The sequence below is a fragment of the Parambassis ranga genome, chromosome 2 (genome assembly GCF_900634625.1).
Source record: "Parambassis ranga chromosome 2, fParRan2.1, whole genome shotgun sequence".
In the NCBI taxonomy this organism is placed as follows: domain Eukaryota; kingdom Metazoa; phylum Chordata; class Actinopteri; family Ambassidae; genus Parambassis; species Parambassis ranga.
In genome coordinates this window covers 44,074,145-44,092,914 of record NC_041023.1, presented here as the reverse complement: position 1 = coordinate 44,092,914, position 18,770 = coordinate 44,074,145, and the positions used below count along the sequence as shown (strand labels likewise).

The window sequence follows — 18,770 nt, the reverse complement described above, 5'->3', positions numbered from 1 at the left end:
TAAACAGTTGGAAACATTCACTGCGAACATCATGAGAGTGTGTGTCAGAAGCGTTAGACTGGCTCAGGGCTATACTTAGAGCCATTATCCCTCTGTGTGTGGATTAGCATGCTCACCTGTTACCACGTATACACTCCATGTATGATGTAAGAGTTTACAAGCTAATCTGGTAGGCAGAAAGGCGTCACTGGTCGTCGGTGCCGTTAGTGGACGGCGAGGGCCTCAGTGTCGCAGGAGACAACATGAGGAAGAAAGCACAGCAGCTACTCTTCAAGAGGGTATACGCTCAGAGGGAGTGTGTGTTTGTGTATCTGTAGTTTAATTCTCTGTGTTCCTGTTTGTGTGTTTTTTTTCCTCACGTGCTTTGTTTCCTCTCAGGCAACGCTGAGGCAGAAGGAGCTGGAGAAGAGCATCCAGTGGGCCCGGGAGAATGACAAGACACTGAGGAACATCCAGGACTCGCTGGCCAACACGGACCGCCACCTCACGGCGTACCTGGCTGACCACATCGATGCACAGCAGATACCACAGGAGGCTCAGGTACGTATGAGCCCTGTCACGTGTCTGCCGTTCATAAGTCAGTCATAGCTTTATAGTTGCTCTGAGGAGTGCAGAAAAAAATTGTTTATTACATATTTAATTAATTTTAAAGAAAAATATTTGCAAGTTGTAGTTGAGCCGATGCAATTATTATCTGGGACAGCAGAGTGGACAGGTACACACACAGAGTGAAGACACACTGCTGATAAGGACACACATCTTTCCAGTCTGTGTGTGTGTGTGTGTGTGTGTGTGCAGAGGAACCAAGAGAGTATGGCAAATGCTCTTTTCTCTCTGTGGTCCTAATTAAGCCTGAAGCTGCTCTGGACATACACACACATACACACATACAGCCTCCATCTTTTGTCTCTTCCTTTCCCTCTCTGACACACACACCTTCAAAATAATCAGATGGCAGCTCACGAACACACACACACACACACACACAGGAGATGAGAGAATGATTGGATTAGAGTGGTGTGGATGAGCATCTGTGATTACAGTGCACTTGGTATTTAAAAGGAGAGAGGGGTGACAGAGATCAAGTGTGTATGAGAATGTGTGTGTGTGTGTGTGTGTGTTCAGGCATTACAAGTCATTAAAGCTTTTTGGGCTCCTCTTTTGACTCCTTGATGCCTTCTGCCCCCTTGTGGTCAGCAGAGAGAGATGCACTATGTTTAAGCTGTTACATTTTTATGATGTATATTTACCTGTGTGTGTGTGTGTGTGTGTGTCTTTGACAGAAAATCCAGTCCGAGCTGAGCGGCCATGAAGCGACCCTGGAGGACATGAAGCAGAAGAATCAGGACAAAGACCCTTCCAACAGCATCACGGGACAGATCGACCTCACACAGGTAAACATTCAAACACACACACACCGGTGGATAAGTGTGTGTGAAATCAGGAGAGTGCTGCTCACCCCATAACCGAATGATTGATTGATTTTTGTGTCTCTGTTTCCCAGAAAATGCTCGCAGATGTGTGGACCAAGTTCCGCCTCTTCCAGAAGCCTGCCAACTTCGATTCTCGGTTGGCGGAGTGCGAGCGCGTGCTGGCAGGAGTTAAAAATCAGGTGGCGGTGCTCGACATCCGGAGTGTGGAGCAGGACGTGGTGCAGTCGCAACTGGACCAGTGCATGGTAGGTGACTGCATCCAAAGACGGGTGTAATGCCCCGTTCACACTGGGGGAAAAAATGTGGCTTAAGCAGGATTCGGCCGCATCCTGATCAATCCAGATGTGTTTTTTTCTGAGTGTGAACACCTCGAATCCGGCTGTATCCAGTTTGATTTCCATCCGGCTAGATCCACCCACGAGAGGTGGATCTAGCCGGATTGGCTCAAATGTGGCTCAGGTGTGAACGCAAATGTGGCGAGCGAATCCGGCTAGCGACATGCTACTTCCGGTCAGCGATGTGCTACTTCCGGTTCACGTGGCGCGACACGGGACAAAAAAAACGCATGATACATGCGCACACGCGGTCCTACCATGGCGTGAACGGACTCTGTATATTACGAGGCGCCACCTAGTGGTTTGGAGGACAGCAAACACGCTGGATGAAGCCGGATTGAGTGCGGACATAAGTGTGTGCTAGCCAGATTTGAAAATAGGTCTGAACGCATCCAGCTTAAAGGCTGTCTGGGCTCAATCCTACTCTAGCTGGAATGACTTTCTCCAGTGTGAACGGGGCCTAAGTGAGCGAATGGGTGGATTTTTAAATGGCTGCTGTCTGTTTGTGTCTAACAGAAGTTGTATAAGATGCTGAGCGAAGTGAAAGGCGAGGTGGAGACGGTGATAAAAACAGGCAGGCAGATCGTCCAGAAGCAGCAGACTGAGCATCCCAAAGAGATGGATGACAGAATAACAGCCCTGAAACTGCTTTACAACCAGCTGGGCGCGCAGGTTAACATACAGTTACTCTAATAACATCGTACAAAGTCTGACGCTGAGGCAAGTTTCTAAATGTTTAATGTCTTCACAGGTGACTGAAAGCAAACTGGAGCTGGAGAAGAGTCTGAAGCTGTCGAGGAAGCTGCGGAAGGAGCTGAACGGGCTGACGGAGTGGCTCGCCGCCACCGACGCTGAGCTGACAAGGCGCTCTGCTGTGGACGGCATGCCCAGTGACCTGGAGGCTGAAGTGGCGTGGGCGCAGGTACGTCAGTGTGGGGAGCGTGTGCAGAACAACGCAGAGAACGAAAGTTTCAGGATAATCTCGTGTGTCTTCCTCACAAGTCTACTCACGGGGAGACGGAGCGGCGGCAGCCTCAGCTGCAGGCCGTGGTGGATCTGGCAGAGGCCCTTAAAGCCGTGCTGCGGGGCCACGGGGGCCTGGTGGACGACAAAGTCAGCCTGCTGCACTGCAACTGGATTGCCGTCACATCCCGAGCAGAAGAATGGCTCAACCTGCTTCTGGTCAGAAGAACTTAATACTGTTCATTTATCCGTCCTGCTGCGCTAAAATTACACCAAACTGCCTAAAAATAGCTCTTAGAAGTGTCAGTATTTGCAAGTCATTCTCTCTGTCGCTCTCAGGACTACCAGCGGCAGATGCAGAAGTTAGACGGAGAGATAAAGGAAGTGAACGAGTGGATCGACGGAGCGAATAAGAAGATGGATGAGATAGACAGCAGGGGACCCAACGACGGCGTGCTGAAGGTTTGTGCCGTTTGTTTGTAACTGCACGTTGTTGTTTCAGAGGAATGTTTGTCTGACTAACTGCCTGCTGCAGGTGCTGCGTGCTGAGCTGGAGCTCACTCGAGGGAAAATGGAGGAGGTGAGGGCTCTGGCTCAGGAGCTCATGTCCACCCGGGGGGAGAACTGTCAGGCCCAGGTGGGACCCAAAGTGGAGCAGCTCAACCAGAAATTTGACGCCATCTCTCAGCGCATCACCTCTGGACTGGTCGGTACCTTTCAAATACCGAAATGTTTCCGTGGCTCCTGACACTTAGTGATATAAAATGACTTCAGACTCTCTGCAATAACAGACTTCAAACTCTCACTCTGAATTGACTTCAACCTCAGCTACTGATTCTCCTACTTTCTGTGTGTAGACGGCAGCGTCAGCCAAGGAGCTGGAGCAGTACCACAGTGAAGCTCAGGTGTGGCTGGAGCTCCTGGAGGAGGAGGTGAACCAGGGGGAGAACCTGAAGGAGGAGGACTTCCAGGAGGACAAGGTTTCTGACTTGCTAATAAAACCCCTATAATTCAATTCCTTTTATAATATGTGTGTGCTTACCTTTGTGTGTGTGTGTGTGTGTAGGACTGTGAAGAAGGTGCAGTGAAGGAATTACTGTTGAAAGGAGAGAATCTACAGAAGAGAGCCCCGGACCAGGAGAAGAGGGAGCAGGTCAGACTGAAGCACAACCAGCTCAACAGCAAGTACAACACAGTCAAGGTAACACACACACATGCGCACACACACACACGTCAGCACAATGAATGCAGAAAACAGTAAGCACATCATAGATATGTGTGTGTAGGACCTGCGCGTCCTGAGGAACAGGAAGGCGCTGGCCATCGCGCCGCAGTGGTACCAGTACAGGAGGAAGTCACATGACCTGCTGGCCTGGCTCGATGACATCCAGCGCAGCGTGGACCAGCTGCCTGACCCACCTGAAGGAGAGAGGGTCAAGGTGACAACACACACACACACACAGTCACACACACACTTTCAGTCATGATTATTTTTTTCACCTCCCTCTTCATCATCATCATTCTGTGTTGTGGGGCTACATGCTAACTGTGTTTCTCTCCCTCTCCTGGATAAATGAACAAAGATGGCGGCTCTGCCTGTTTCCGTCTCAGCAGGGCACGAGTCCACCTAACACTCAGTTCATTCAAATTCTAATAATACCATTTATCCTGTAGCAGACTTTTAACAGCTAACACTAGGGGACCCACACCCCTTAGTGGCCAGTGTAGGTATTGCAGCACTTCTCCTCCTCCTTGGAGGTTGCTGCTTTGTAGCTCATAGGAGTTAGCACACTTCAGAACAGTTATTGTGGTCTGTATAGGGCTGGTTCAGGTCCAGCCTGTCTTCCTCCTCTTTCACCTCTGACTCTGTATGTGTGTGTCTCTCACTTTCAGATGATCACTATGACATTTCGCTAAGCGGACGTCTCACCTCAGACTCACCTGCCATTGATGCATCTGAGATTGTTTGTCTTGTCTGTCCATCTGTCCAGCTTTTCACAGCGCTCTCTGCTTATTGTTTCTTTAGCATCACACACACACACACACACACTCCCGTACTGAGCAGTGACGTTTTCTCTGTGAAAATAAAGTTACAATATGAATTCCCTTTGTATGTTAATGACAAACGTGATCTTTTATTAATGTACTGTCTCTGTTGTAGTGAATGCTGGCGGTAAATGAATGTTGTATTTTGATATTATTCTTTTGATTGTGTATTGATTGTCTCTGTGTGTGTGTGAGTGTGTTTTCAAGGACATCCACATGCCTCTGTGTGCTTTTAACTCAGCCCAGGCCCCAGCCCAATAGCGAGTGACCTTCCTGGTTGATTTTGTCCAATAGGAAATTGGCTCAGAGTTCGACAAGAAGAAGGAGGAGCTTAAGGAGTTGCAGGGCTTAGCCAATCAGCTGTCAGAGGCTGGAGCCGCCAATCTAGTGGAACCCCGCCAACTGCAGCTCAACAAGCGCTGGGTTGAGGTGGAGGGCAAGTTCATACCCTTCAAAAGACAAAGTGTGAGTGTCAGGAGGCCGACGTCTCTATCTGCAGCACTAACAGAGCAGAGTGTACTAACCAGACCAGTTCATAGTACTAACTCTAACCCCCCACTAGTCTCTAAACTGGCATAAACAGCTGTTTTCACTGGTAGTAGTCGCCACGATCCTTTTCTAAACGTGTGAGCTGCAGTAGGCTTACAGTCACATTTACAGAGAACAGCAGGATCCTGACTCCAAACACAATAAACTACAGCAAACAAAGATTTTATGAGGCATGATTTTTTTTCACTGGCACACAGCTCTAGGATACCAGCAAAAGGTCCTGAGCCTGATTAAAGAAATCGCATATGTAATCACATAAAATCAGATATTTATTCCATCACATGCCTTTTAGCAATAAAAGTTAGCTTAGCCTCACATGAAAACAGAGACCATTTAAATGGAATCAGCATGATAATGATGCTGTTTTAGCTGCAGAATATAGTGCTAATTAGATTACATTAAAACCCCGCAGCAGGAAACTGTCCATATATGCTGCTATGCTATAATAGGCCAAAGAGGGAAGGATCAGGGTTACAGTAAACTGACAGATTGTTCCCTTAAAAAAGAAAAAACTACAGGTGGTAGGTGCTTTTTTGTGTTTTTTTTGCTGCATTCTCATTCTCATGTCTTAAATGTACATGTGAGGCGCGCCCACATGCCTGAATCTTACCGGTTGCTCTGTTTGGCTCTGTGTCACTGCATGCCTTCCCCCCTTCTTCCTGTGTCTCGCCTTCTGCCCACCAATCACATCACACCCGGGCAGTTTCCTGACCTCACTGAAGATGTATGTATCCTATGCGCCGGTCACACGCACTCATAACAACACACGGTGGACGAATGCACATCTGATGGCCGCGTACAATAAACATGCCGCACTCGAGCTGTATGGGCTCTTGATTGTGATGCTCGAGGACTCTCGAGCAGTTCAGGCAGAGGAGTGCTCTTCATTTCATCGTCTCCCAAGTTGCGGTGCTGCCCCTCTCTGTAATGACAAGCAGCAGCACTTGTGCAGAAGGTGATTAGGGAAATGTATTTTTTAGTGTTTGTTGTACCAACCTTTCTCTGGCCTGAGCAGCAGAACATCACCCTCTTACAGTGCTTTCAATGCAGATGTGCATTCAGTCCAAGTCCAGGTCAGAAGAGCAACATGATGAGAGTGCTATCAGAGGCTTCGCCTCTCATCATGTCAGCACACATGCAAATATACTCAAAAGACCCCAGAAGACTCAGATTCAGTGTGTGGGTGGAGCTCACAGGTAGTACTTTTAGTGCAGAAGTGGGCGGGGTATTTTAAGGTTCCAAATGTAAGAAGTGGTGACATAAATGCTGCTCTGTGAATTGGGATGGAAAAAAAACAACCCTGTCTTACATATGGAACCTTTAAATGAGAGACAGAGCTGCTCCTGCAGTAGTAATCAGACAAACTGGGGCATCTCAAGCCTTTCCATTTCACCTCATAACAGTTGTGGCTCTGTGTCATAACATGAAATCAACTCATGACTCTCTGCGAGGGGTTATTTAACCGAAATCCCATCATACACACAGCAGGCGTTCAGTCATACGGTGTAAAGTGTGTCATAAAAACACTCTTCAGAGGCTTTTGTTTTTTTATTTTGGGAGGATTAAAGAGTGGGAGTGACACGAGCTAAGTGATGAGGTGAAATGAACAGAGGCACAAGCATCAAACGGTCTTTCAGAGGATCTGTGGCTTCGTTTATTCAAAGTTTATTTGATTAAATACTTTTAAATATATATCTTACACCACAAAAAGACAGTCCGAGAATTTAAATTACATTTTCTCTTTAATAAAAAATGAGCTGAAGTCCCAGATCTGTTCCTTAATCACTCGCTTTGATATGTTGCCCGCTTAGAAAAATGATTTATTCACTGTTTTTGAAGCCATGCTGTTGCTTTGTTGTGTGTGTGTGTGTGTGTGTGTGTAACCAGGAGTACCTGACAGAGCTGCAGGCATTGCTGCGTTCAGTGTCAGAGACGGACTTCAAGCTGAACTCTCCTGAATACTGGCCCGCGGCCTATTATAACCTGCCTCAGCAAGAGCACTGCCTAAAGGTCAGCACTGCTTTAGATGTTTCTGTCATAATCATAATAAAAAACAACTTGTCACTGACTGGATCCACCACATCTGCAGGAGGTGAAGGGCAGCATGGAGAAGCTGCGAGGCCCGGTGGAGGTGACGCTGGCCCGCAGAGAGGAGATAGTGTCAGGGGCTCGGCCTCTGGAGGGGCAGAGGATCCAGGAGACGGCCGGCCTCCTCAGTACCAACTGGGACAAGCTGAACAAGCTCTACCAGGACAGACTCAAGTAAGGAGTGTGTGTGTGGACATCAGTATTGACTGACATTGTCCACATGTAGGAATAAATCCCTCTCTGTGTGCATCCAGGCGCTGGCAGGACTGCAACTCCAAGTGGCAGAAGTTTGCCTCAGATCACACAGCTCTGCAGGAGTGGCTGAAAGATGCTGAGAGCACACTGAAGCTGGGCGAGAGTGAGCCGGCTGCACACAGGCAGCACCTTAGGGTAACACACACACACACACACACACATGTTTATGGCTGATTGTGTGTTCAAAATTTGATCCATTCAGTATTTTAGTAAGCTAGTGTCCATATGAAGTCCATACTGTACACACACACACACGCTGGCACACACAGTGTCAGGAGAGAGAGGCAGTGAGTGTCAGACAGTGCATTCAGCCTCAGTACAAACACACACTTTCCTTTTTTAGGCCTTATGTAACAACATTATATCATCAAATTTGACATTTCAATGTTACATCAACCCCGAAACCTGAAACTGAAGGATTACAGCGCCAACCACAGTTTAATCTCAGCGGAGAAGCGTCACCTGGTTGATTCACAGTTTCGTTTTAGCCGTGCGTTTGCATCAGACACACACACACACTTTGAGCTCTTCTGGTCACTGTGTGTGTGTGTGTGTGGGTCCAGGTGCCACTCAAATGCCAGCCTGTGTGTGTGTGTGTGTGAGAGACCATCTGGTAGCTCCAATCACAAGCTGCCACCTGATCTGTGCCCAGTCTTACACACACATATTGAGTTGCTGACTTACTTTTCAAATACTTTGTCAACTTAAAGATTTTAAGTTTGTCCTGTGTGTGTGTGAACAGGACCTGACGGAGGCCATACCTCTCCAGGAAGCTGTGCTTGGTCGAGTGAACTCAGCAGGAGAGGGGATCAGCCAGCTGAGCACGCCAGACGACGCCTCGCAGCTTCAAACGCAGCTCAGATTACTCAACACTCGCTGGGCCAATGTCTGCGACCAGCTCAATGAGCGCAAGAGGAGGTGGGCACACACAAAAAAATGCATTAAAAAAAAGTAAGAAGAGTTTGGAAAAGAATCTAAAACATCCTGCACTTCTTGTCCTGCAGGTCTGCAGAGGCACGCACGGCGGCCGCGGAGCTGCAGGAGGACATGGGCTCGATGCTGGGCTGGCTGGACAAGGCGGAGGGCGTCCTGGCCATCCCTCTGCAGCCTGCAGAACCGCAGCACATCAGAGACACTCTGGGAAAAGTCCAGGTGTGTGTAGTGTAAATGAGATCCAGTCATTTGCATGCGCTCCAGTGTTTCTGCTGTTTACTTTATTTTTACATTTTCAAATTTTAACCTTGAAGACTGTTCTGTGCGAGTGGTGTCCTACATTGAGCTGCTGTGATGATTTATTTTTAAATTCAGCCTGTGTGTGTGTGTGTGTGTGTGTTTCAGGCACGTGTGGCGGAGCTTCCTGCCAAGAAAGCAGCGGTAGAAGATCTGAACCTCAGACACAAACAGACAGCGCTTCCTGCTGACAAACAGAAAGACATCAGGATCATCAACACACGCTGGTCTCAGGTCAGACAAAACGTCCAAGCTGAACATCATCTTCACATCAAAGGTTTCATCAATAAACATACCAACAATGAATTTCTGCATGTCCTCCTTTAGGTGTCCAAGGCTCTGCCGGAGCGCCAGCTGGAGATTGAAGGTCTCCTGAAAGAGCTGGAGAAACTGGATGACCTGTCGGTGTGGGCGTCCAGAACCAGGGCCAACCTGGAGCAGTCCCCCGAGGGGCCTCCGCCTAAGGTAAGAGAATTATATATATTTATGAGTGTATAAATTGCAGGCCTAATTTGGGATGCATCCCCGTGCTTCACCAGCTCATCGAGGAAGTGCAAGTCAGGCAGCCGGTGGTGGAGCAGGTTTTGGAGCGGGTTGAAGAGCTGTACAGGGACGCTCCTCTCCAGCAAGTGGACAAGGTGAGGAAATCAGACGCTTTTTTTTTTTATGAAGTGTACACAATGAGCTATGAACTCTGTGTGTGTGGCAGGTGAAGTATGGAAAGCTGAGGGAGGACTGGATGGTGATCCTGGAGCTGCTGCGGCAGCATAAGGAGAGGATGGCTCTGCTGGCGGCCAAAAAAACCCGTGAGGCTTCATTTCCTTTGACAAACATGTCACTTTCCCTTTTTTTTTTTAATTTGCTCTAAATGTGATGTGCACTGCGTGTCTCCAGATGAGGGCCTGACAGGAAGTTCTCAGCCAGAATCCAAAGCCCTGGCTCAGTTCAACAAGTCCTGGGCGGAGCTCACCGATTGGCTGACCATGCTGGACAACATGATTCAGAACAAGCAGGTGGTGGTGGCTGACCTCGATGACATCAACGACAACATCGGCCAGCTCAAGGTGAGGACTCACTTCATGCAGAAGCACAGCAAATGGAGGATGAACTGACCTACCATGGGCTGTGTGTGTGCTTTTAGTCTCATCTGCAGGAGCTGGACCAGCGGCGCCCCCTCCTGGAGAAGCAGGTCACAGCAGCACAGAACCTGAAGAACAAAACCAGCAACCAGGAGACGCGCAATGCTATTACTGAACGCAGTGAGTGATACTGAGCATGCTCCAAATCCATCCACAGCACATAAGCTCTTCTTACATGTCCTTCTTTGCTCCTAGTCGACCGGCTTCAGACCCACTGGGAAGACTCTCAGACCAAACTGTCCGATCGCACGAAGCAGCTGCACAACATGCTGCAGGACTCCACCGACTGGCTGGATGCTAAAAGGGAGGTCGATCATCTCATCAAACGGGCCAACGACAGGCTGGAGTCCTGGCAGGAGATCACGTACACGGTGGACGCTCTGAAGAGACAGAACGCCGAGCTGAAGGTGGAACAGACGTCCACTCTCTGACCATGTATGAACACACGGCATTGTTTTTTAATCAGTCCCGTTTCCTTCCAGCTTCTTGTGAAGGAGCTGCAGCAGTGGCAGGGACAGGTGGACGAAACCAACGCGCTCGCCGACAAACTGCTGACACTGTACGCCACCGACGACACACACAAGGTCACACAGGTCAACGACAACATGGTGGCCACCTGGACGCACATCAACAAGCGGTATCGTATACAAACACCGCTCCCCCACATGTCCACTCCGCCTGTTTACCTTGCTAACACTTCTTGTTTTGTCCCCTGCTTCCCTCCAGTGTCTCGGACAGGGAGGCGGCTTTGGAAGCGGCGCTGAAGCTGCTGCAGAGGTTTTACCTGGACCTGGAGAAGTTCCTCAACTGGCTGACAGAGGCTGAGACGACCTGCAATGTTTTAATAGACGCCACTAACAAGGAGAGGCTACAGGAACAGCCCGAGGCAGCCCGGAGCCTGCTGGCCCAGTGGAAGGTAACACTGTATTCCCCAGACTGTGCACAGCTCCACTGAGGGACTTTCAGGTCACGAATATTAAGATGTAACCTGGTTACTTATTATCATTCAGGGCCAAACACATGATGGATGTAGGCTGTAGATCACATTTATATTTTCTCTTATTCAGGCGGGTTTTACTATTGACAGTAAAAACTATGGACAGAGATTCCGTGATGTCACCCGTTTGTTTCTGAAGAGCCGTTCTGAGGCTCGGTGGGAGGTTCCGGGACGTGATGACTGCCGCCATGTTGGCAGCGTCACGTCCGCCAAAACTCCAAATATGGACAAAGAGGGGGAGCACGAGCGGGGTTTAGGGGGGCGGGCGATCGTGGAAGCAGGAAACTCACGCTGTGATACGTCAAGTCCGAATACCATTGAAACGAGTGAGTTATAAAACAATTCACCCCCCCTACAATTGACACTAGAAGAGAACCTATCATCTGAGACCAGAGTGGTTTTTTGTACCAGGCTGTAAACATGTTCTTTTCTGCTGTGAAGTCGGCCATTTTAACATGGGAGTCTATGGGAAATTACTCGCTTTTGGAGCCAGCCCCCAGCTGTTGCGGCGTGAATTACAAGTTTTGACACTTCCGCATGGGCTTCAACTTTGAGCCCCGAAGGTTGCCGCTTGCTATAAACATGAAAAGTAGGGACGCTGCCTGCAGTTCCCTCAACGGCCACAGGTGTCACTGCAACAAGGGTTCCTCTGATTTCGTATGCTCTAAATGGGCAAAACAAGACTTATGAGTAAGAATACAGCAGAGCAAGACGCACTTTCATGGAGTCCAGCCTAGGATGCTCTTCTTCGATTGTCCGCCCTGGCTGGTATGACAGGAATGCTGACGTGGCAGCATGCAGAGATTTCATTGGTCCGTCGTTGCCCGACAGACAAATGCAGAATTCCCCCTCACTGCATCGTGGGTGTTGAAGGGAAGGCTCTGTTCTGTGAGAGAACATATTCTGACCCTCGGCCCTCACCCTGCACCCACACACACACTTTCTGCAGGAAAGACATGCACACTGACACACACACACACACACACACACACATACTTTAAAGGACATGCAGCATTTTGGAAATGCATTTTTTAAACACTGTTACAAATTCATGCCCATGCACACTTCCTTTACACACACACACACACACACACTCCCAGTACAACAGCAGCACTGTGTGCAGCACTGAGATAGGCTTCTGTGTCCAATTATAATGGCAGCCAGCAGCCCAGCGTAGCATCCAGAGAGCGTGCACACACTCTCTCTTTCTCGGGCTACAACACCACACACAGATAAGGTTTAATTGGAAAATTAGTGCACTCATCGTTTTATGGACCCTTTCAAGTTCTCTCTGCCTCTTTCCTCACCCCCTCTCAATCTGACTCACACTCTCCAGCTCTGCCTCCCTTTTCTCTGCGCGGCTCTTCCTCCCTCCCTTCCACTTTATCTCCTCATCGCTCTCACTGTTGCGCACACATTTTAAACAGAAGGCATTCTTATGCAGCCACGCTGGGAGCTAATCCTCAGGGATTAGAGGAGAAGATGGTGATCCTTTTCACTAATTGACATCTAGTTTGGGTAAAGTCTGGAGGATGCTGCGCAGGAAGGTCTACCACGTTCAGGTCGGGCATAAAAGAATCACTGTTCTTCTGTAGCTGCGCAGTTTAATCCTGAACTGACATTAACAAATTATTATGAAATCTTTAACCAGGCAGATTATGTTTCTGAGTTTACTGCCTTTTTCTCTATTAACAAACCTACTCTCTAATTGTGCGTTATAACACAATTACAAAATGAAAACAACAATAGTTACATTTTCTTCTATTCTCTAACTGAGAATTCTCACAGTGTGTGTGAGTTCCTTCTCAGAGGTTAGTCCTGGTCCTGAGCCTTTTTAGTAATGGACTGGCTTTAAAGAAAACACAGGTGGGGCCCCGCTGTCAAAACTACGGCACCATATTGTGACATTTGCTATAGCGGTTCCATCAAAGCTTCATTAAGACCTGTGTTGTTGCCGGTTGTTGCTTTTAGAGACTAAATCACTCTCTCAGATCCTGATCCCATTACTGAGCACTCACAGTAAAAAAAAAAGATGGCTGCTATTACAAAGAAAATAAAGCGTGTGCTCCAGCAGAATTTACTGCTCTTTGTTCCACTGGCACTTATTCTGTGTGTGTGTGTGTGTGTGTGCAACAGGACCTCCAGGCAGAGATTGACAGCCACACAGAGCTGTACCACTCCCTGGATGAGAATGGCCAGAGGATTGTGACCTCCCTGGGTGACTCGGAGGACGGTGCTCTGCTCCACAGACGCCTGAACAACATGAGCCAGCGCTGGAACGACCTGTGCAACAAGACGCTCAGCATGAGGTGAGGCGGCGCCGCATGTTGACACCGTGTAAAGCAGCCCAAGAGTGTCTCTGTAACACCTGTGTGTGTGTGTCTGTGTGTTTGCAGGGCACACCTGGACTCAGAGATGGCCCCCTGGAAGAGGCTGCACATGTCGCTGCAGGAGCTGTTGAACTGGCTAAAGCTGAAAAGTCAACAGCTGGAACAGGAGCCACCTGTAGGGGGAGATGTTCCCGCGGTGCAGGCGCAGCTGGACACACACCGGGTGAGAGGAAACACACAACACCACTTGTGCTCTCCCTCTGTGGTCACAAGTGAGGCCGTCGTGTCTTTCTAGCAGTTCTGTGGATGTGTGCAGATGGTTTTTGTCTGTATAACACTTTATTTTCTTTAAAGTATTTAAAATGTTTTTGTGATGTTGATTTTCAGGGTTTCAGGAGGGACCTGAGAGCTAAAGAACCAGTTGTGACCAAAGCTCTTGACGATGTGGGAGTCTTCCTGTCTGAGCTCCCCCGAGAAACACCATCACCTGATAGAAGAGGTAACACACACACACACACACACACATTTACATCAGAGCTTTTACCTGCTTTTAAATTCTGGAATGCTAGCACAGGAAATAGCTTGTTAATTAGTGACATTTTCTGCCAGAGTGTTTGCATTTAAAACTGTACAAGAGAGTATGAATTCATCTCTGACTCACACTCCAGGTAACAGCCCTCGTAGAGGTTAACACAGCAGCTCCATGGCAGCAGCCTGGTGACAGGGCTTGTAGAAAACAGCTGAACTCCAGCTGCTAATCACAGCCACACAAAGAGAAATGAATTCCTCCTGTAAAGTCGCTCTGTCCCTGTGATCTGACCTTTGATCGGCCGGCGGTCGGGGGGACATCTAAAAAAAAAAAAGCCACTGACACAGTGCTTTTGAGTGGGTGACATTTTGCTCTGTTTAAATTCGTCTGACTTTTCTGGAAAAGAAGCCGTGTCCCCACAAACAGTCTGAGTGCTTTGACATATAAGTGAAACAGTCACTCAGGAGAGCTTTTATGGCAGTAACAGGCTTTTAAATACAAATGTTAGATCTAAAGCAGGCGAGGCAGCCTCAAAGAGTGAGAGTGTGATCCATTTATATAATAAAATATCGACTTTAAAAGCCTTCGGTTTAAGACTCTTTCCTCAACCCTCAGATGTCAGCCCGGAGGAGCGCGCTCAGAACGTCGGCAGAGTCCTTCGCAAAGAAGCGGACGACGTGGTGAGCAAGTGGGACCGGCTCAGCGCAGACTCGGCTGACTGGCAGAGAAGGCTGGAGCTGGCTCTGCAGCGCCTGATGGAGCTGCAGGAGGCGGAGGACCTGCTCGACGGACAGCTGAGGCAGGCGGAAATGGTGAAAGAGTCGTGGGAGCCAGTGGGAGACCTGCTGATTGACTCACTGCCGGAGTACATAGACAGAGTCAAGGTGAGGCTGCTGTGGCTGCTAACTCGCCATGAAACCACAGGTTGTGTTTTTTTTTATGTTTTATATGGTTTATTATTGTCCTCTGCAGGAGTTTCAGGAAGAAATTGCTCCAATTAAGGATGACGTGGACCACATGAACCAGCTGGCATCCACTTTCCATCCGTCTGACATCCAGCTGTCGCCTAGCAACCTGGATCGCATCAAAGACCTCAACACGCGCTGGAAGCTGCTCCAGGTACACAAACACACACCAAAAGTGTAGAGTCAAACGATGCTTTTCAGTATTGTTTGAGTATTTTTGCAGTGAAGAAACACCACATTAACCCCCTAATTACCCCTGTTCCCCTTTATCCCCTGGTTCCTGTGGTGGAAACGGAAAAGAAACTGAATCTTTGAACAGTTCCTAGTCCCACAGGGAGGGTTCCTGCAGTACAAGTGTAGCTTCCAGGTGTCCTGAGTGGGTGATTGTGTGTGTATGTATTGCTTCACTCTCAATAAACCCAGTGGCAGCCATGCTGGAAGTCAAAACAGTAACCATAAGCGAGCCTGACAGGTCGAGCCGATCAGCTGCCAGACAGACCAGCCAACGCTGAGAGAGATGAGGGCCGCGGTGACACCACTTTGACGGGACCAGAAGGCCGGGTTCTCTGAAGCTGTGTGCATGACCAGATGCTCATGCACACACACACACCTCTTTGTTGTGAATACATCAGAGTAGATGATGTATAAAGTGTGTGTGTGTGTGTGTGTCTGTGGGGTTTAAGGCGAGTGGAGGGGCGACCAGCATGACCAGGTCAGAGTGTTCGAACCTGATTGGTTGGCACAGGGGGCACGGTGTGTTCCGAGTTATTGCGACAAAAAGAATCCTACTCCTCTCGTTTGTGCAATTCTAATTAGGTTGCCGGGGAAACGGGGAAAAACAACTCAGGCCGAAATGGACTGGGTGAGATGGACTCGAAGGTAACTTCATTGATTCATGTCACAGAAGGCTGGGGTTAAAAAAAGATGGACCGTCATTTCCTCATCTCTCCTTCATCTCATACCATGAATCACACACACACACACACACTTCTCTGACAGTAGCCGTCTCATTTGGATCACAGCTCAAAGGCTGGACAGTTAATCAGCCAATCTGTCCACTCAGACAGGATAATACGCCATCTCAGTCCCTCCGCTTCATGACTTTTGTAAAAAGTTGAGACGCCTCTCAGCTTCTAATGATTCACTTTTTTAACTTCCTGGAACAAAAATCTCTCACTAATCAGTGTCTGCCAAAGCTCCACATGCCGGCTCGGGCTGCATGTGTTGCCTGGGAACATTAGATCACTGAACACTGTGTCAGGAAGCATCAGTGATTAGAGGCACACAGCAGCTCCTCCGGAGACTTTCAGGATGCTGCTCGCTGGCAAGTGATAGCAGCGGGCTGAAGTCATGCCTGCGAGCATCAGCTGCCGCTTCACGTGGATTATTTGTCAGATTACAAAAGCTCGATGAAGGAGTCGCCTCTGAGAGTTGAGGTTTTTCAGTGTTGCGCTAAAGCTGTGTGTCGTAGTGTTGAGTCAGTGTGGGTTTATTGTTTACCACAATGTAAAGTCCTCCATCTCTATGGAAACAGCACACTCGTGGCTTCAACTAAGAGAACGCAAACACTGTGTAGTATTACACAGTTAGAGACAAAAGCACTGTGATCCAGGGATGTAAACCTAACCAATCACAAGAGCTTGTAGTTTAGACCGATGTGTGTAAACCCAGCCCAGCTGAGCCCCTCTTCTCTGTTCGTGAGTGTGTTATCTCAGCTCCATCTAGATCGACAGCTCGTTCAGAGCTGAAGAAGACTCTTCTTCAGGAGATGGTATCCTCTCTAATTCCTCCACTACAAATTCAATTACCCCCTCCATATTCCTCTCCTCCTCTGCCTCCATCCATCCATCCATCCATCCTCGTATCTACTGCTCTGTCTTTGGATGAGTGTGTGTACACACACACACACACACATAAACCACCCCTTCCTGTCCCATCAAGCATTATAAAGCTGCATATCAGAGTGTTATCAGTAGTAGTACAGACACCTTAAAGTGTTTCCTGCTCTCTCCTTCAGATGTCAATCAACGAGCACCTGAAGCAGCTGACGGATGCTCACAGAGATTTTGGCGCTCTGCACGGTGAGTAAAACACACACACACACACACAGTTATCCTCCTACCTGCATAAAGGAGGGAAAGGATGGGTGGAGCTTATTTTCTTCTTGCATCAGAAATCAATCTTTAGTCGAGTTATTAGTACTTAAAAGGTAATTAAAAAGATAGAAAGACAATGATGTCTCCTCATATCTTTCCCTTTTATCATAACACAGCATGTGTCCCACAATGCATTGCTGTGTTTGTCCCGCGGGTGAAATTAGCTGCATTGGAAAAAGTCGTGCTCATACAGCTGGTAGCTTTCAGCCGAGCCATCTGATTGGACAGATCTGACAAATCCCAGAAGCCGCTTTACTGGTTGGTCTGTCAGCTGTTGTGGGCATAATAAGTGAGATAATTAGCAGCGAATCTGCTGTGTTTTTTCATGCTGATGTACAGTTGTGCATACACCCTCCTTTAAAATGGAGAATGAAAAACGTGACGCTCTCTTCTTCCTCTTCTTCTTCTGCAGGATCTGTTGAGAGCCCCTTTGAGCAAGGCGTCTCCCCAAACAATGTGCCATACTACATCAAGTGAGTACTGATCTCTGAGCAGTGTCCTCCTCACCTAACCTGCAGTCTGAAGTGTGCTACTGATGTAGAGCTGTCAAGAGAAGCTAACGCCATCACTAACATGGAGTGTTTGTCACACAAATCTGATGCAAAGACCACAAAAACTGATAAAAGCAGCTCGCTTATCCTCCACATGGACAGCAGACATTACATTATTATTACTTACATCAATAAATTTCGAGGGAACAGAGAAGCAGATATGTCACTTTAGCAGGGCTTTTATTTTGAAATTAAACCAAAGAGTGTCCTTATATGGTTTGAGCGGGGTTACATTGTGTGTAAACATTGTAGAGGGCTTTTATTTTGAAATCAAAACACCGTAATCATTTGGTATATTGTTTGGGTGACACTGCAGGGTTGTGTACTACCAATCTGAAGTGAGTCTTGCAGTTGAATTGAGTGGAAATGACTTTGAGTAGGGCTTTTATTTTGAAGTTTACTACAAAGTGGGCCTTTTATTTTGAAATGAGCTCGTTTTCGGTGTTTATTAACTGTATGGAGGTGCACTTCTGGCACTAACTGGACTGAAGCTGACCCATTTAATCCCTGACTGCACTCTGGATATGTGTTAGCGGCTAACAGGCTAGTCTCCCACCTGACATTCCTGACGCATTGGGCAGAATAACCACGTGCTGTGATTGGTTGAACTCACTTCCTGCTTCTTCTAGAGTCTCACACAGCAAGTCCACGCTGCCTGGCAATCAACAACTAGCTGCTTTGTGTGTGTGTGTGTGTGTGTGAGTTAATCCTGAATGACTGAGCAAAGGAGACTCCTCCATGTGACACACACACACACACACACACACACACACTTGGTTGTGTTGAGTAGCTTACAAGGAAGAGAGAGAGAGGTGACAGATTTTCCTCTCTACATGCAGAGAGAAAGCTGGACCTGACCTGATGACCGACACACTGTGAGTGCCAGCTGACCATACACACACACACACACACACACACACACACACACACACACACACACACACTATTCCCTGGGTCATGTTAGCCATGTTGCACCTATCCACTCTTCACATACGGCAGCAGCCAGTGTACACACAGGTTCGCACTCACCCACGCTGCGTCTCACACACCGTCACACACACACACTCAAGGCCACCGTATCACAACATATGGCCCACCCACTGCTTCGCCCGCACCATCACTGCTCTGCTATGATGGAAATATATTCTTCAACAACATTCACCTGGCCCCCCCACCGACACCCCACCACATCCTGTGAAGGTGT

The 18,770-nt window shown here is 48.2% G+C and overlaps 1 protein-coding gene across 7 annotated transcripts in view; it reads left to right on the top strand.

The window, feature by feature from the left end:
* Positions 1-18,770, top strand: part of dmd (dystrophin) — a 94,450-nt gene that overhangs the window by 63,735 nt on the left and 11,945 nt on the right. For 4 of the 7 annotated variants that reach the window (XM_028425646.1, XM_028425656.1, XM_028425627.1 and 1 more), the window contains 34 exons: positions 379-540; positions 1,284-1,394; positions 1,505-1,678; positions 2,285-2,440; positions 2,520-2,690; positions 2,771-2,950; positions 3,071-3,193; positions 3,267-3,437; positions 3,589-3,711; positions 3,798-3,932; positions 4,018-4,170; positions 5,072-5,242; positions 7,214-7,336; positions 7,416-7,588; positions 7,669-7,804; positions 8,412-8,587; positions 8,674-8,821; positions 9,008-9,133; positions 9,227-9,364; positions 9,439-9,537; positions 9,609-9,705; positions 9,794-9,963; positions 10,041-10,158; positions 10,234-10,445; positions 10,521-10,675; positions 10,765-10,954; positions 13,172-13,344; positions 13,432-13,588; positions 13,753-13,864; positions 14,510-14,778; positions 14,867-15,013; positions 16,877-16,940; positions 17,428-17,488; positions 18,406-18,441. In XM_028425646.1, coding sequence (XP_028281447.1) covers positions 379-540; positions 1,284-1,394; positions 1,505-1,678; positions 2,285-2,440; positions 2,520-2,690; positions 2,771-2,950; positions 3,071-3,193; positions 3,267-3,437; positions 3,589-3,711; positions 3,798-3,932; positions 4,018-4,170; positions 5,072-5,242; positions 7,214-7,336; positions 7,416-7,588; positions 7,669-7,804; positions 8,412-8,587; positions 8,674-8,821; positions 9,008-9,133; positions 9,227-9,364; positions 9,439-9,537; positions 9,609-9,705; positions 9,794-9,963; positions 10,041-10,158; positions 10,234-10,445; positions 10,521-10,675; positions 10,765-10,954; positions 13,172-13,344; positions 13,432-13,588; positions 13,753-13,864; positions 14,510-14,778; positions 14,867-15,013; positions 16,877-16,940; positions 17,428-17,488; positions 18,406-18,441 — 4,910 coding nt within the window. The remainder of the gene's footprint in view (positions 1-378; positions 541-1,283; positions 1,395-1,504; positions 1,679-2,284; positions 2,441-2,519; positions 2,691-2,770; positions 2,951-3,070; positions 3,194-3,266; positions 3,438-3,588; positions 3,712-3,797; positions 3,933-4,017; positions 4,171-5,071; positions 5,243-7,213; positions 7,337-7,415; positions 7,589-7,668; positions 7,805-8,411; positions 8,588-8,673; positions 8,822-9,007; positions 9,134-9,226; positions 9,365-9,438; positions 9,538-9,608; positions 9,706-9,793; positions 9,964-10,040; positions 10,159-10,233; positions 10,446-10,520; positions 10,676-10,764; positions 10,955-13,171; positions 13,345-13,431; positions 13,589-13,752; positions 13,865-14,509; positions 14,779-14,866; positions 15,014-16,876; positions 16,941-17,427; positions 17,489-18,405; positions 18,442-18,770) is intronic. The other 3 variants (XM_028425662.1, XM_028425637.1, XM_028425619.1) reach the window with 1 other exon arrangement.